This window comes from Pogoniulus pusillus, chromosome 12 (assembly GCF_015220805.1).
Source record: "Pogoniulus pusillus isolate bPogPus1 chromosome 12, bPogPus1.pri, whole genome shotgun sequence".
Taxonomy (NCBI): domain Eukaryota; kingdom Metazoa; phylum Chordata; class Aves; order Piciformes; family Lybiidae; genus Pogoniulus; species Pogoniulus pusillus.
In genome coordinates, this window is record NC_087275.1 from 21,493,354 (window position 1) to 21,511,123 (window position 17,770).

General features: G+C 44.3%; 2 protein-coding genes across 5 annotated transcripts in view; one reads left to right on the plus strand and one right to left on the minus strand.

Annotated features, from left to right (window-relative positions):
* Positions 1 to 9,514, minus strand: part of HSF2BP (heat shock transcription factor 2 binding protein) — a 124,389-nt gene extending 114,875 nt beyond the window's left edge. For all 3 annotated transcript variants that reach the window (XR_010304335.1, XM_064152618.1, XM_064152617.1), the window contains exons 1-4: positions 9,430 to 9,514; positions 7,475 to 7,625; positions 4,660 to 4,763; positions 550 to 699 (exon numbers count right to left, since the gene is read on the minus strand). Coding sequence is in view for 2 of the 3 variants with exons in the window: in XM_064152618.1 (XP_064008688.1) it covers positions 550 to 699; positions 4,660 to 4,763; positions 7,475 to 7,625; positions 9,430 to 9,465 (441 nt within the window). In the remaining variant the exon portion in view is untranslated. The remainder of the gene's footprint in view (positions 1 to 549; positions 700 to 4,659; positions 4,764 to 7,474; positions 7,626 to 9,429) is intronic.
* Positions 9,515 to 9,739: 225 nt separating this feature from the next.
* The window catches only part of RRP1B (ribosomal RNA processing 1B), a 31,962-nt gene continuing 23,931 nt past the window's right edge, over positions 9,740 to 17,770 (plus strand). For both annotated transcript variants that reach the window (XM_064152619.1, XM_064152620.1), the window contains exon 1: positions 9,740 to 10,198. In XM_064152619.1, the coding sequence (XP_064008689.1) occupies positions 10,066 to 10,198 (133 nt within the window). In that variant the 5' untranslated portion in view covers positions 9,740 to 10,065. The remainder of the gene's footprint in view (positions 10,199 to 17,770) is intronic.

Genomic DNA, 17,770 nt, shown 5'->3' on the forward strand with positions numbered 1-17,770 from the left:
TGTACACTGTAGTATTATATACACTGAAGATTTAATAAGATTCACTGCAGTCAAAGCAGCTAGGCTCCCTAAATTTCCAGGACTCATGCAAGTATTAAGGCAGCACAAAGACTTAAAGGAGTTAAGAACTCATGGATCTATTTTCTTTCCATCTAAGTAACTCCTCCAAGCTCCAAGCAGATCCATGGGAACTGCTGCACATGACCAGAATTATCCTCTTCTATTAGCCTGTAATGATATTTACATTGTGCTAGCTCTGTCCTTGCTTCCAGTTTAACTATTTATGGTGGAAAACAGGCAATCCATGTTTGGCAGCATAAAAATTAATTGCTGCATTTATTCCCAGCCTGCTTCATATCACTTTACAATTCCAACATTTCTCAAATGAGAATGGAATAGTTCTGAAACAATGTGGAATTCCAAAAACGTTTTTCCTGCCCAATTAGTTTCTGAAATATATCTTTATATTGAAGCACGTCACAGAGCAAGGTTCTTATCTTAAAGACCTAACAGCATTACCACTGATAAGTATTCACGTGCCATACTTACTCCTCCTAGAATGGATTTAACAGCTTCCTCATTGCTAGATACACCCCACAACAACGTGCACACTGCTGCACCCATTTCTGTGCAATATTCTGCTTGCTGCAGGAGCTGCTGCTTGGCCTCATTCAGCTGCTGGCGGAGGTGTAATTTCTCCTGAAACAGCAAAAGCAAATTTTGGGTTTACTTCATGTCAGCCACATTATGCTTCTAAGTTAAGGGACAAAACAAAGAACAACATCATGGCCACATATGAAATTAGGGGGTAGGGAAAGGCAAACTTATAGCAGCTGCAGATACAAACCTTCTCTACTGAGCTGTATCTAAGTAACATGTTCATTGTGGAGGCTGACAGTAACCAGAAGCCTGTCCACAAGGTCAGGCCAAGTGACCCAACGAGACTGAATGGCACCTAGAGAAGGCTGATAGGAGACTCTACTCCTCCTAAGCAAACAGCTACGTGTCTCTTCAAGAGTGAAGGGATTTCAGCATCAGAGGTCAGCCTTTTCAGACACCTTACAGAAGATATAGGAAACTTCTTTTAGGAAGGGAGGGTTGTTTTGTTTTTCAACATGATGGTCTTAGCTAACATGATGGTAAAGTTACTGGATATCTAGGAAAAATACTGCTGTCTCTTCCAGCTTTCTTTATTGACACATTACTCATTGGCAGTTGCAAACTAAGACAGATACCCTGAGAAAAAACATCTAAGGTCTGAAGTCTGGAGAACCTTTCACATCCAGCAAGCCCAGGTACCATCACACATCCATCACCTAAGTGAGGCCCTCAGTGATCCTTGCCACAAAGCATAAAGACAGAACAGAGCAATCCAATGCAATCAGCACACAATTCTTCTTTGGCAGTACTTTTTTCCAATCACATGGAAAGTCAGCCAGAAGAATATCATGAGATTTAGGTATGATCCTAGGCCTCACCAGCTTCTGCCAACTCCCACAGAGCAGTAAAGCTGCTGCACTTCAGTTGAGAGCTTGTGCAGACAGTGAGGTGAAGGCAGGGCTCCTGCAGTCTGTGGTATCTCAAGGTGGGTAGAAGTTTTCTGCTAACACTGAGTAGGCTGGTATTAGAATGCTGCAGGGTAAGATAAAGGCCAATCAAGAAAAAAAAAGCTAACTCAGGTATTAAAAAAGAGAGAGAGCAAGAGAGAGAATCACAGATCATGTGATGACAAAATAACAGAGAGACCTTGCAGTGCCCATTTTAGGGGAGTGGGATTCTCAGATTCACCCCAGATAGCACTCTTCTCAGTCCAGCCTCTCCTGTGCATTCAGCTATCAGGATGAAGTCTGGGGAATCGAGAAGGAATCCTCTGTATGTCAATTTTGAAAACAAGTCAACAGAACAAAACTTTCATCCATGTATCCCCACCAAGACTGCAAAACAAATACCATCTTAAGGGTTCACCTCAATGTTTTGCACAGAGGGTTTGGAAAGAACAGAAACAAAGCCGCCTCAAAACTTATATAGCAGTGTATTAACCAGTACAAAGCTGCTTGTACTGTGTCCATGAATTACCTGCCCAGACTCCTGCATCACACCTGACAGCCTGATTTGCATTGCATTATCACACTGCTAATGGAACACAAAGGCTAGGATTTGTAAAGTTCAAATTCAATTTATCAACCAGACTTCTGTGCATATTTACTCTCTGGAGTCTCTTTTGCCTCACATTTCACTAAATGCAAAAGACTGACACTCACTCCCTAGGCATAGAAACCCCAGGAAAACTCTTCTATTCCTTAACTCTTTCATCCTCTTTAAAGGGGTTAGCCGAATTTTAACTTTTACATAACTCACTGACAGACCTATCAGCATTTCTGGCACCAAGTGCATCAGGAATCTTCCTGTCCAATTAATTTATTGTCCATCTTTCTTTTGTGCACTGTCCTGTCATAAGAAAATGCATCTTTTAATATTTTATTTGTATTCTGCATTTGGATGCCAATACTGAATAGCAAGACTTAAAACTCTAATACCAAAGCGAGATGCCCAAACAAGGACACAAAGGCAGTAGAAAAAATGCTAGAATTTCAATAGATCAAAAGCAGCATCAGAACAAAGGTACCAAGCAAGGAATACACAACAGCGCAGTCAAGAGCCAGGAAAATAAACGGAGTCTGCAAAAGCAAACAATCTAGCTAAAAGCAACACCCCTGAGAGTTCACATCACTAAGCAATCACTGTGCTATGCAACACTACCACCTTCAGGAAACGATGGAGGCACAAGCATACAGCAGTGCTTAAGTACACAAAGATGAAGAGACAGACAAGGAAGATATTAGCCATAAATAATGTGCACTTCATGTTTTGTTCATGTTCAGAAAGCATGGCAGATCCCTAACCAGTGATAGAGCATCGCACAGAAATTTTGTAATACAAAACATTGATTTACGATCTCGTAGAAGGGCACTGCTGAAAAAAAAAAAAAAACAAAAACCTTTTCCTAAAACAAATTAGTAGAAAATAATTCAAAGACTACACAGAAGAATGTCTATTGGAGAAGGGCAACCAAAAGAAAAGTGATTAACAGCAAGAAAAATCAGACATACACACCACACCACCTTCTTTGATCACAAAGAGAGAAACGATTTTACAATGCACACAGGCACAATCCACTCAAATACACTTTTGTGACATGCTACAGAAGCCACTCAGACAAGCAGTGTACACTGCACAGCAGCAAAGACACAAAGAGAAGGGCTTTGATCAGAAACACCAAGACAAATACTCTTAATAAATTATCCATGTTGTAAGTAAAATTTTCATAAAAATGTAATTACTAACCTAAAGTATGTTCCATGAATAAAGGGTGGGACCAACTTCACTAATAAGCAGCAGCATCAAATCTTGCAGACTTAAGATCTGACTGCACAGCAAAACTAAACAAATATCTGTTGTCAGCAATAGCTATCCTAGAAGCTATTTATTTTGAAGTAAGGAATATCCAGACAGATAACTGTTCCATCATACTTTACACTCATGTCAAACTTAATTCCAGAATTTGTCCTTGCAGATGTGCCCTAAAACTGCAGGTCTGAACTTTCCCCTTTATTCCTTTTCCAAAAGGAAATAATTTCTGGAGATTCATTTATCTTTGTGCAATCCCAAGGCTGACAGCTGTTAACTCTGGAACCCAAACAAAGTAAGCTCCTGCTGTCTACTGAAGATAGCTATCAGCTCCAAGGAAATAAATCTTTAAAGCAAATAATCACATTTGGCTCTCCCACTTCTCTCAAAAATCAAGCCACTAGTCCATGTGATCCTTCTTGCACTCAAATAGCTTCACAGAATACCCAGTCTGAGAAGTCATGGTCTTTGCAATTCCTTCATTGTTAAGAATGTCCCCTCCCATAATCACTAAATCCAATATTGACAGAGCAAAAGGAGCACTGTAATTGCTCCTTGACTCACAACTGTACATGGCAATCGGATCAATAGGTGCATTGAGAAAGGCTATTAAAACTAAACAAAGGTACACAGCTCACAGCAAGCCAAAAGAGAAGCCAGTATCTTTGTGTAAGTTGTGCTGCTTACATTACCTTCTGTCAACCCCTTTGAAAATACATTAAAGCTAACATAAAATTCTAAAGAAGTCACTATGCAAAGGACTTTCTGATGCCACTTAGAACATGATCTTCCTGAATAACCAATGTTGTACTTCAAAGAAAATGCTAATGGCTGATTTTTACTACACTAAAACAAATGCTGACAAAAGTCCCATAATGCAACCCCACATACCCCCATCTCATATGAGAGGGAAAAAAGATCTGTGCAGTTATGCAGGAGTCATATACATAAGTGAGAGACCAACTGTAGGTTTGTACCTCTGTTTGGACATGTTGAATACATTTTTGGTACTGCCTCTTTTTTTTTCAGGTGTAATGTTGGCCCTCCTAGTCTAGAAATATTGGGGGGGTGGAAATATCAGTTATGAACTTAGACATAAATAATTTACTTGCCACCTGAGTATATGAACAGAAATTCCAGGTTGTTTTTCAGGCTGAGGATGTACTTCGTGACAAGAACATGAAAAATGGAAACTGTTTTTGTTATTAAAACTCAAGCATACAAATATCAATACTCTGACAGCAAATCTACCTTCTTCTCTCTTGCACAATCTGCCTGGGCTGTTTCCAGACGGGCTCTGAAGTGCTCACAATCCATTTTCAGCTGCTCGATTTCCTCCTCCTTCTTCTCCATGTCTGTGATAGGATAAATTTGATAAGCATAGAAGTAAGTTACGAGCCACAGGCTTGCGTTAAAGAAAAAAGGATACACTTGCGCAACACTAATGAAGTACTTTAACTATTCACTTGTGTTAGATCACCGCCTCGTGGCCAAACCAGTATATCGCAATTTGCCACATTTAAACAGTTATTAGCACAAACAGAATATGGTGTCTTGGTTTAAAACAGAGAAAAACTGTAAGAATCACAGCTATCTGTTAAATACAGGCTCTGATAAGAAACTTCCCTCCTTCTTCTTTCGAAAATCTTGAGGCTCAGAGTCTACCACCACCGAGAGAACAGGCTGATTTCACTATGAACTTTAGGGATGTGTCCTTACACAAATGGCAAATAGGCAATTTTACCAGTGCAATGGTAAATCAGTCTGGGAAGACAGCAGACTCAAAAGCAGAATAAAGCACTGAGCACAACGAAAGAAGAGGAGGCCCACACTTCAGACATGAGGTATCCTCATTCTCATCCATGTCATGGGTTGCATCAGGGTATTTTTTGGACCAGAGATACTATCTTAAAGCTCTGGGAGGTGGAGAACTGAGTATGATTATGATGGATGACAAGTAATGGAATTGTAGTTGTACTGATCTAAATGCTAAATAAATATGAACATTTCCTCAGTGGATGCAGCTCCACGAAACATACACCTAGTATGACAGAAAATGTACTGGAGCTATATTTCCAACATTCCTGGAGTCATACACTCTTCCTGGAGGCAGCAAGAAGGCTCTTTTTTTTCCTTCTTTTTCTGAAACGAACCTTGTCAAGAGCTTTAGGGAAGACCCTGTCACCAGTCTGAACAGTAGGTGCTGACTGCACTGACCACTGCCAGCTCAGATCTCAGATATAACTTAAGGAATGTTCCCTTAGCAAATAGGTATCCTACTGACCTAGATATACAAGTAAAACATGCAAAGATCTCGAAGTATCTCCAAGCAATTCAAGACCCAAACAGTCTCACAACTGAAAGGACAAGAGATATTTTAAGTCTCTAATTATGAACATGCTAACTATTTTGTCTCCAATACTTAAAAGCTGATGAAAATCTAGATATTAAAATCATCCATTAGGCTTCTCTAAGAACAATGTGAAGAAATACCTCTAGTAGCTGCCAGGACACCAGTAAGCTTCATATGACAGCATCAACAGACTGTGTTTGGTAAACAACACCAAACTGCTCACCATTCTGAGAATGAAGACTGCTTGTGTTCATGTGATGTTCAATCTTTAGTGAACTGTATGCTCTAAAACCTAATTTCAGTCTGGATTAGTGTATGCTGCAGAGGTAGGAGCAAGACTGGAGAAGGGAAAAATCACCACTTGACTTGTCCAGCTGTAGGGGCAAACAATGACAAGAGCCTGAATAACTATGCAAAAGACCTCATTAACTGCTAGAGAAATTTCCACTGCGGAGCTATACTCAAGAGTTCAAAGGCTGGACCAGCTTCAGGTACTCTTGCAAAAGACCTACAGACACCTAAGTCTTAAAATCCTCACACTGATGCTACAAACCTGCTGCCAGAAGGCCCTGACAGGATCTCCTTGATGTCTAACAAAAGGTAAGAAAGAAGGATCAGTTAGAGAAATATTGAGATTGAACACTGAAAAACAGTAGGTAAAACAAGAATATGATTAAGATCTCCAACACTTAATGTAACTGGAAACAGTCCTTGATGCCTTGCAGAAGCATAGAAAACACTTCCAGACCTTATGTCACTTCTTCTGATATGGATGACATCTTGACTGGCAGCAAGAGAAGTGGTACAATCTTCTCATCTGATAGAATTTTTTGTCATGGAAAAATCTTTCCAAAGAGCGGATCACTGAGGCAGATGGAAGCTCTGATCCAATATATTACTTGGTATTAGAGAAGAGCCTTAAGTAAGACAATCTTTCTTAGCTTGCTCTTGCAAATCAGATTTCATTTCATGGCCTGATATTCTAGAAGAGACACACTCTCTATAATCTGTCTCAGCACTTGTCTCTTGTCATTCCAGACAAAAACAGTTCTCAGAACAGGTGAACTGTACTCCTGCATGTAAGCTACAGCCTAGGGATGGAGCTGACTCAGACTTGGTCCTGGTGGCATGGGGGACTGGTGCAACTGTTAAAAAATAATGCACAGAAAATTGTAACACTGAAAAATTGGTCTTTGGAGAGAGCAGTGAAAAGACCTTCAAAATAAAAAGAATCTTCAACTTTTTCATTATTAATTATTATTAATATTCATGGCAATAAAAGAATACAGGCTTTAAAAAAAAGACAGGCTAAATACAATATTATCTCTTCCTATAAACTTTTTTTTTCCACAGCTATTTACCACCCACTTTTGCTGTGCATCTGAAGTGGCAATTTGGAAAACGTAATGCTTCCACTTTTTCTCCAAGAAGAATCACTTTTTTTCCCCCTGACAATTCAGGCAGCAAACTGTTATGGTTTTGTCAACAGTAAAATATTTTAAAAGATTAATTTGACATGTCTAATTATTTCTAATGAAGTTTGTAATTTTCTTCATTACAAATGCCAGAATTTATAGAAGCACTCAATGAGTATCACAGTTTAATCTGTAATCCACCACAATCTCTACTACTATTTATAAGGCCATGACAGTTTGTTCTAAGTTATTTTGGCAGAAACTCATAACTAAGAGCTTGTAACATGGTACTACTCACTTGATTCAATAGCATCCAGTTTCTGGAATGTCCCCAGGATATCTCCATTTACTATTCTGGGTAAGAAATCCCGCAATTGCATAACCTCAGTTGTCAGCCTTTCCAAGTCCCTCCTTCTAACTTTAACAAACTCCTCTTTGGTTTCAGCCTTCTGAAATAAAATAAATGGGCAAAAAAAAAATCAACAACCAACTAAAATCACTGTTATAGCCTTGCAGTGCTCTTCTGCTTGAATCCCTTCTCTTAGACAAAAACTAATCCTGAGTTATGACAAAAAATGTTTGCTAGTTTCCTCCTCTGACAAATTACTGCTATAATTACACAGTCCAAGAGATTCTGCTTTAATTTACAAATTGTATTAAAACTTCTGCACCAAAAACTCCAACTAAACTCCAGTTTCTGATGCAAGTACACATGCACACTTGTTTCTTAAAAAGGCCATCATATACATATAGATATAAAAAAAAGTTTAACATCCTTTGTCTAAAACATCAATCTTTGAATAGGCTTTCATGAAGCAAAATTACAACATGTCTATTTTGCACTACACTGACGATGGGTGAGAAAAGGAAATCCTTTGTGCATCACATCTTGCTCCAGAGGGAAGATACTAAATATAATAACAACACAAAAACCTATCTCCTATGGTTATGAAACACACTAGACCCAGTCTTCTCCACTCCAGCTACACAACACAAAGGTCATTATCACTGGGAGAGACAATGTTACTGTGGTATTTTTCTCCTTTCCAGAATTTCCTGTAACTCTCTGCTTCCCTACTTGCTCAGGTTCAACATTTCCTTTCAGTTTTTCTTCCCTTTCTTTCTCAGCTGTCTTTCAGACCCAGCAGTTGTATGGACAGGGCAGGCCAGTTTCAGAGGCATCAGAGCAGCAACAAAGGTATGGAAAAAAGATTTTATCTTGAGTAGTATGCCATAAGCTTCTTTATTATTAGGAAGTGGTAGTGGCAAACTTAGTATGAATCCCTGAATGATTCAGGAAAATTAAAACTCATTTAAGTCTCAAGAAATACAGAATAAATAAACAGCAACAGAATCCCATAGAGTAAAACCATCTGCAAGTCAGGAACCAGTCACGTAGGAACAGAGAGCGAATTAGTATCACACAAAATTATGGAGCAAAATTTGATAAATCAGCTCAGTTCACTGGCAGAAACCAAATTCAGATAAAAAACACTACTCAAGTACTAGGACTGAGATATGAGGCAAAATTTCTAATTCCCTCTGTAAGCACTGATCTTTGCAATACTGCAGCTCCAAAAGAGGAGTTTACTTTCCCTGCTCAAGCAGATACTCATCTCCTCCCACCACAACCTCCTGTTAAGTGCAAAACATACAGTGGTTTTCTGCTCAGGCCTTTACAGTAACAGCAAGTGGCTGGACGGAAGAAACGTGACTTGAGCCCTCACAGACCTCTTTGTGCAAGTGTCAGGTTATCAGTTATGTACTTCAGCTCCTGTTATGTACCTGTATGCTGTGAATTCCCCTTCCCAGCCTGGCTGGGGGCTGAATCGAGGAGTGGACCCAGCTGGTGAGCACCCCACAGAGAATGACAAACATATCAGAGCGATGCGCCTCTACACCGCCATCACCGAGATCCCCTCATTTTCGCCCATAGGTGAATTCCGAGCCAACACTGGGCAGAAGCACACCCAAGCTGCCAGATATCGAGCCCCAAGGACTGCGATCCTGTGTGCCTCACACAGCCAGCTTCCCGGTGTTAACCACGCCCTGCACTCCACATCCCTCCGCTCCACAGACCTTGCCCTCACCCCCTCACGGCCCTATGAGTTTCAGCGGCAGAGCCGTCCCGCATAAAAGCTCCCCCACTTCGCTTCCTCCAGGTGAACCCCCGAGACAGAGCCCCTCCACAACCCGGCCCCGGGGCGGGCAGAGCTGTGGGCCGTGTCTGGGTGCGGGCCCCGCCCGCGCTACCTGCGCGTCGCCAGCGAGGCCCGCGCGCCGCCACATCGCGCCACCGGCCGCAGCGGGCCCGCGGGAGGCAGCCAGGGCGATAGAGAGCTAGGGCGTGACGGGCCACGGCGTGAGGGAGCCAGGGTGTGAGGGCCGCGGCCCTGCGTCACCACGCGTCACCGGCCCCGCCCCTCCCGCAGCTCCTCCCTCCGCGCCGCTGGGCTGGGCGGGGCGTGCGGCCAGGGTGCGTCTGGACAGCTGCCCGGGGGCCCTTGAGCCGTGGGGTCGGCTGGGCAGCGCTAACAGCCGGACCGTGCAGCGCAGGGCTGTGGCAGGGGCTAGGAGGGGCCGCGGGTAGCTGGAGGAGCTCTGGGAGGCCTTCAGGGCCCGGGCAAATCCTTCCTCCCACGCTCGCTTCTGTCCGTTCGTACCGGTAAGCTTTCAAAGTGTGAGAAATGAGTTTGGAATGACACAGCCGCCCTGCTCCCCACAGCCACCGCCGCTACCCGGCGGGGCGGGGCTGCTTCGCGCCGCCACGGCACCCTCCCTGATGACGACAGAGACGAGCGACGGGGTTGTCGGTGACGCCATCAAGTGGCGCGCGACTTGGCACGGCGCGGACGGTCGAACTCGGACGGGACGCGACAGGGACAGGCCATGGCTCCTGCCGCTGTGCAGCCGCCCGAGGTTCAGTTTGCGCAGCGGCTGGCCGCTAACGAGAAGCGCATCCGGGATCGCGCCTTGAAGAAGCTGCGGGGCTACCTCAGCGTCCGGAGCCAGCGCCCGGCCGGTAGGGCCCAGCGCGGCGGGGTGGCCCGGCATGGGCCGGTCGGGGGTTGCAGTGGTTAAGGCTGGGGTTGGGACCGGGGCCGGGAGCTGGCCAGAGACCTGGGCCCGGGCTGATGCGGTTGCCGTCAGCTGTGCGGCGCTAAAGAAACGTCGTTCCTGGCAGGCTGGGAGAGGGCGGAGGAGCACGTGTGGCGGAGAGCCGGGACGCGCCTCCGCTTCCCGGCCCGGTCTGTCACCGTGGGACCGACACCTTTTGGGGTTTTTTGGTTGGATTTTTTTTTCCCATCTGAGGAGGAGGAAGGTTGGCTTTCTTTTTTAACTTTTATGTGCGTATTTTGTCACAGTCTGTCTGCTTTGAGACCCCACAAGTGCCAAGCGCCCTGCTAGCAGTCTTAAATGCACAGAGAGGTTTTCGGATCCTCTCCCATAAAGTTCCCTCGCGGTAGCCATGGGCAGGCTGGGCACAGCACCAGTTCAAGGGACTGGAGGATCTGCATGGCCCAGGGGTCAAGTCTTGCTGGCAGCATTAGCATTACTGGGATCAGTGTGGTTTATCTCACATGCTGCTTCCCAAGAACAGATGCAGAAGCAATGAGCTGACCCAGACTGCTGAAGACTTGATCTTTATGGAGACTTGGATACCATGGCTGGCCATGAACAAAACGAAAGTGCCTTGTGAGTTTTATTGTCACCAAAATTGGTTCTACAGCCTTCTCAAAAATAGAGCTTTCCTAAATTGGTTCTATGATTCCAGAACTCCTAGATTTACTTACTGTTACTTAGTATCCAAGCTAGTAATATTAGAGCAAAGATTATCTTACTTGGAGTTGGAGAGAAAGTGTTGTGTTCAGGAGAGAGGTTTTTTTTAAGTTATTTACTATCTAGCAGGTTTATATCCATCCAGAATCCTGAGAGGGATGAGGCTCACATGTTAGATAACTGTGATGGTTTGGGGGTTACCCCGCCCCTCCCACACTTTGTATTTGCCCCAGCTAACTCAGACGGCCTCTGGGAATATAGATGAAGCAATTTATTTACAGCTAGCAGAATTTACAAGCAGCTATTTACAATATATACAGTTATATACAATTATATACAGAAATATACAATTATATACAGAAATATACAAAGGATAAACAATATGAAAGCACAACTCCCCTCCCAGAAACCTGAGTCCCCAGGAGGGGCTCTCAAACCACCCCAACACCTCCCCCCGGCCCTCTCAACCTTACCCCAGTTCTCAGGAAGAAAAGAGGTGCAGCCAAGAGGTTAGGGAGCAAGGTTAGTAGGAGCAGGGTTAATGAGATGTGACCAGGTCTAAGGCAAAAGCAAGAGTGAGAAACAAAATGGAGAAAAAGTCTTTCTTCTTCCCAGAGTTCTCAGCGTGACTGTGAGAGAAGTAGACACAATTGTTTTTCATTTCACTGCCCATTATCTAGTTCTTCTACCAAAACATTCCAGCTTGCTTCAAACTAGCACAATCCACCCCTTGTCTACTTCGCTCAGAGTATCGCTGAGAACTATCCAATCTAATCCAAACCAATATTTACACTAAAACAATATATACAAGTTCAGTTCACACTTCAATCAGATGTAGGTGATTCAAAAGCTCAGAACAGGGACTCCCAGATGATGTTGGGTTCATGCTCACATACTGTAGATTCTATCGTAGATTCTCTCAATGTTGGGCGCCGATGTTACCTAGAACAGAAAACTCCTAACAGCTTGAATTTAAACTCTCTCAGCTAAGGTTAAATTTCTCTGTGGAATACACTGGATTTCACCATTCTCCTGCATTACCCAGTATGTATGACCAGGACCTTCAGCAGAAACTACCCCTCGGACAGGTTTCCCTTCGCCCGAAGGAGAAAATACCCAAACAGTTTTCCCTAACAGATTCTTCTCATGTACAACAGGAACTTTATCACCGTCTACTGTTTGGACCAAATCTGATTGTGCAGGTCCTGCTCTGTTTACTGAACCTCTACTATTTACCAACCAGGTAGCTTGTGCTAAATGTTTGTCCCAGTTTTTCAGAGTTCCACCCCCCATGGCTTTTAGGGTGGTTTTCAGCAAACCGTTGTAGCGCTCAATCTTCCCTGAAGCTGGTGCATAGTAGGGTATGTGATAGATCCATTCAATACCATGCTCTTTGGCCCAGTTTTTTACAAGATTATTCTTGAAGTGAGTACCATTGTCTGACTCAATTCTCTCTGGAGTTCCATGTCTCCACAAGATTTGTCTCTCCAAACCAACAATGGTGTTACGTGCAGTAGCATGTGGAACTGGATAGGTTTCCAACCATCCGGTGCTGGCTTCTACCATCGTTAGCACATACTGCTTGCCAGAACGAGATCGAGGTAAAGTGATGTAGTCAATCTGCCAGGCTTCACCATACTTGTACTTTGACCATCTCTCACCATACCATAAGGGCTTGATTCGCTTAGCCTGCTTAATAGCAGCACAAATGTCACAGTCATAGATGACTTGGGTGATAGCGTCCATGGACAAGTCAATTGACCTATCGCGAGCCCATCGGTATGTTCCATCTCTGCCTTGATGTCCAGATGAGTCATGGGCCCACCGAGCTAAGAACAGCTCACCTCGGTGTTTCCAATCAAGGTCAATGTCAAGTTCAGAGTTGGTATCAGCTTGAGCAATCTTAGCAGCTTGGTCTGCCTTCTGGTTGTGGTGATGTTCCTCATTGGCTCTGCTCTTAGGCATGTGTGCATCTACGTGCCGCACCTTCACTGGAGTTTTCTCCAGCCGTGCATCAATGTCCTGCCATAGATCAGCACACCAAATAGGCTTTCCTTTCCTCTGCCAACCATTCTTCTTCCAGTCCTTCAGCCAACCCCATAGAGCATTGGCTACCATCCACGAGTCGGTGTAGAGGTAGAGGATAGGCCAATTCTCACGTTCAGCCACATCAAGAGCAAGTTGAACAGCTTTTACCTCAGCGAACTGACTGGATTCTCCTTCTCCATCTTTCGTTTCGGTAACTCTCCTGGTTGGACTCCAAACCGCTGACTTCCATATTCGCTTGTTCCCAACAAGACGACAGGAACCATCTGTGAACAAAGCATAGTTCTTTTCCTGATCAGAGAGATCACCATAGGGAGGAGCTTCCTCAGCACGAGTTATTTTCTCCTCTGGAGGTTTGGAACAGTCTGTGCCTTCCGGCCAGTTGGTGATCACCTCCACCAAACCAGGTCGGTCAAGATTACCCATTCGTGCTCGTTGGGTTATCAAAGCCATCCATTTAGACCAGGTTGCATCTGTGGCATGATGTAGTGATGAACCTTTGCCTTTGAACATCCAGTTAAGAACTGGCAGTCTAGGAGCTAAAAGCAATTGTGACTCAGTTCCAATCACTTCAGAAGCTGCTTTCACTCCCTCATAGGCTGCTAGAATCTCTTTCTCAGTTGCAGTGTAATTTGTCTCTGAACCTCTGTAACAACGTCCCCAGAAACCAAGTGGACGACCACGTGTCTCATTTGGAGCTCTCTGCCAAAGACTCCAAGTTGGACCATTGTCACTGGCAGCCGTGTACAGAATGTTTTTAATGTCCGGACCAGATCTCACAGGTCCCAAACCCACTGCATGGACTACTTCTCGTTTGATTTGATCAAAGGCTGCTTGTTGTTCAGGTCCCCACTCGAAATTGTTTCTCTTACGAGTCACATCATGCAGAGGTTTGACAATCTGACTGAAACCAGGAATGTGTAGTCTCCAAAATCCCACCACACCAAGAAAAGAAAGTGTGTCCTTCTTACTGGTGGGAACTGCCATGGTAGAGACTTTGTTGATCACATCCTGAGGAATGTAACGGCGACCATCCTGCCACCGCACTCCCAGAAACTTAATTTCTTTGGCAGGTCCTTTGACCTTGTCTCTCTTAATGGCAAAACCTGCTTGCAACAGAATGTCAATGATTTTGTTACCTTTCTCAAAGACTTCCTCAGCAGTTTGGCCCCACACAATGATGTCGTCGATGTACTGGATGTGCTCTGGAGCTTTACCTTTCTCCAGTGCATTGTGGATGACTGAGTGACAGATGGTTGAGCTGTGTTTCCACCCCTGAGGCAAACGATTGAACTGGTACTGGATTCCTCTCCAGGTGAATGCAAACTGAGGCCTGCACTCCTTTGCTATGGGAATAGAGAAGAAAGCATTAGCAATGTCTATGGTTGCATACCATTTAGCCTCCTTCGATTCCAGTTCGTACTGGAGCTCCAGCATGTCTGGCACAGCTGCGCTCATGGGTGGCGTCACCTCGTTGAGGGCACGAAAGTCAACTGTCAGTCTCCAGTCGCCCGTAGGTTTGCGCACAGGCCAGATGGGACTGTTGAAAGGTGAATGAGCTTTCTCGATGACAGCCTGACTCTCCAATTGACGAATCAGCTGATGAATGGGCAACAAAGAGTCACGGTTAGTTCTGTACTGCCTATGATGAACAGTTTGAGTTGCAATTGGCACTTCCAGGTCCTCTATGTCATGATGTCCCACAACTGCAGATTCATCAGAAAGTTCAGGTCTAACAGACAATTTCAATTTATCATCCTCAATCTCTACAGATGCTATTCCAAAAGCCCATTTGTGACCCTTAGGATCTTTGAAACAACCTTGTCTCAAAAAGTCAATTCCCAGAATGCAAGGCGCATCAGGACCAGTTACAATAGTATGTGTCTTCCACTCTTTACCAGTTAAACTAATCTCAGCCTGTATCTTAGTTAACTCTTGAGATCCACCAGTGATTCCAAAGATAGAAATGGACTCTGTCCCTTTGCAATTTGATGGCAATAGAGTACACTGAGCACCTGTGTCAACTAAAGCCCTGTATTTCCGAACTCTTGAACTGCCAGGCCACCTAATGAATACATTCCAATAGATTCGGTTCTCTCCACTATCCCTTTCCTCCTCCTGGCTGGAGGCAGGGCACCCCTAATGCTGAACATGGCATGTGGGGTGTACACAGTGATTGGTGTTGTTGTGAGAGGAACTGCAACTGTTGGAACAATTGCAGTTACTCTCAGGAGCTGAAGAAGTGACAGCTACTTTTCTGGCATTACTGCCTCTGTTTCTGCCACTCTGCAGATCCTTGACTCTCTTTGAAAGAGCTGAAGTAGGTTTACCATCCCATTTGTTCATGTTCTCCCCGTATGTGTCACGCAGAAGTATCCACAGTGACGCACGTGATTGCTGCTGTCTGGGTGGAATTTGTCTCCTCCTGGGCTGGAATTGCCTTGCAGGAGGTGGGCGTCTGTTCCTGACTGCAGAAACATGCACCCATTCAGATGATGCAGGAATGGTATCCTTTACCAGATTTTTGAGATCCTCCTTCAGTTCTTTCATAGTATCTTTAATCTCTGTAGTCATAGTCTTTATGGCACAGATTATACCAGAATGGGACAAGCTGTCCTCAATCTGCCTGAGCTGGTCAGTGAATTCACCAACAGTGAAAGATCTTCCATTATCACTCCTTGCTAGGAATTTACTGGCCAAGATGTTAGCATAGGATGAAGGAGCAAGCTTAATCAGCTTCTTCATGAGACCTGTTCCCAAAGGAATATCGTCAGGCTCATGAGTACCATGATCTCCATAAAGCACTTCCTTCACAGCAAACTCCTTCAGAAGCTTAATTCCCTGCTCAACGGTGTTCCACTTCTTGGCAGCCCATGGCAAATCATCTCGGGAAGGATATCTCATAGCCACAGCCAACAGAAGGCGTGTCCACAAGCTAACCCTACCAAGAGGACTTGCTAGGTGTTTGTCCACTCCACTCTCCTTAGTGAGTGGTCCCAGCTGCTTGGCAGACTTGTCTCCTACCTGCAGGGCATTAGCACCAATGCCACGGCATCTCACTAGCCAGCTTAAGATTGGCTCACCTGATTCCCTTGTGTATTCCTTCCTAACTTCCCTGACCTCTCTGAGTGGATCCTTGGAGCCTTGGATGTCATCTTCCTCCTCTTCCTCCTGTTGTTCTGGTGGTGCCGGGCCTAACACAATCTTCCTCATAGCATTCCTAAACTCATTGGAACCATCCTCTCTCCTGGCAGCTAACCTCCCAGTGCTCCTCTCACTTGAGTATTGTTGTCTCAGCACATCTACAAGGTCTCGCAGACTAACTGCCTCCTCTTCCTCCTCTTGCTGCTGATCACCAGAGGTCCCATCTCTTACATCCTCCTGCGAACCACTCTTTGTCTTAGCTTTTGCCTTAGCAGGTGCCAGAAGGGCCTGAGCAGCAACAGACTTGGATGTGTCTGCTGGAGGATTTGAATCTTTAGGAGTCTGACTTGGAGCATTTGAATCCTTAGGGGTCTGACCTGGAGCATTTGAATTATTGGAGGTCTGACTTGGAACTTGTGAGTTCAGATCTGCCTTGCTTTTAACAGGAGGATTTTGGTTCTGGTCTGCTGGCTGGGGGTTTGAATTGGCTGAGCTGGTGTCATTAGGATTTGGACTGACTGGGCTAGCGTTACTAGCACTAGTAGTATTATTAACATTAGTGGGATTATTTGCCTGTCCTCCTGGGATGCCTGCCAACCCTGACGTGTTTTGATTGTTGCTAGGAACATTCTGATTTTGGGTACCTGTCTGTGCTCCTGAGGCTCCTGCTAAACTCTGACCATTATTTTTGTTTTTGCTATCATTGTTTACGTTATTGGCGGGAACATTGGCCGCGTTCCCAGCACTTGGAGAAGGAGGGGCAGAGGCTGGCAAGGGGGAAGCCGATGACTGTGTTCCTTTGTTTTGCTGTGAAAGAGACTGCTTCTGAGACACAGAATTTTTCCTAGTTCTTATAGAAGCTGGTTTTGAATTTTTCACCAATAATACCAAAATTAATATGAAAATTAAAATCATAAGAGCCATGATAATGTACAGCAACCCCGCCACAATCTCTTTCCTGTAAAAATCCTTGCATGGACTTGGCATTTCAGTTTGGGGCTGGATGACCCTCATGAGAGCAGTAGATAAAGCAGACTCTCGATTGATTGTAACATTATTGACAAAAACTCTTGTAATATCACTAGTAATATTCTCAGTGACACTAAAACCAGCATAACCAAGAATAAAATCACCCCAGCTCCAGAACATGTTTGAAAGCTTAACTTTAGCCTTCTTAAAAACTACATGAAGTAAGAAATAACCAATTTGATCTTTGATCCAGTTGTACACAAAAAACCAGAAAACAGGCCACACAGCAATCCCCACCAAGTACAATAGCTGCTTGATTAGCTTCATCTTAATTCCCAGAGCTGATTTCCACTCACTGAAATATCTAGCCCCACGTTGGGAAAGCCAATTAAAAATGTGATGGTTTGGGGGTTACCCCGCCCCTCCCACACTTTGTATTTGCCCCAGCTAACTCAGACGGCCTCTGGGAATATAGATGAAGCAATTTATTTACAGCTAGCAGAATTTACAAGCAGCTATTTACAATTATATACAGAAATATACAATTATATACAGAAATATACAAAGGATAAACAATATGAAAGCACAACTCCCCTCCCAGAAACCTGAGTCCCCAGGAGGGGCTCTCAAACCACCCCAACACCTCCCCCCGGCC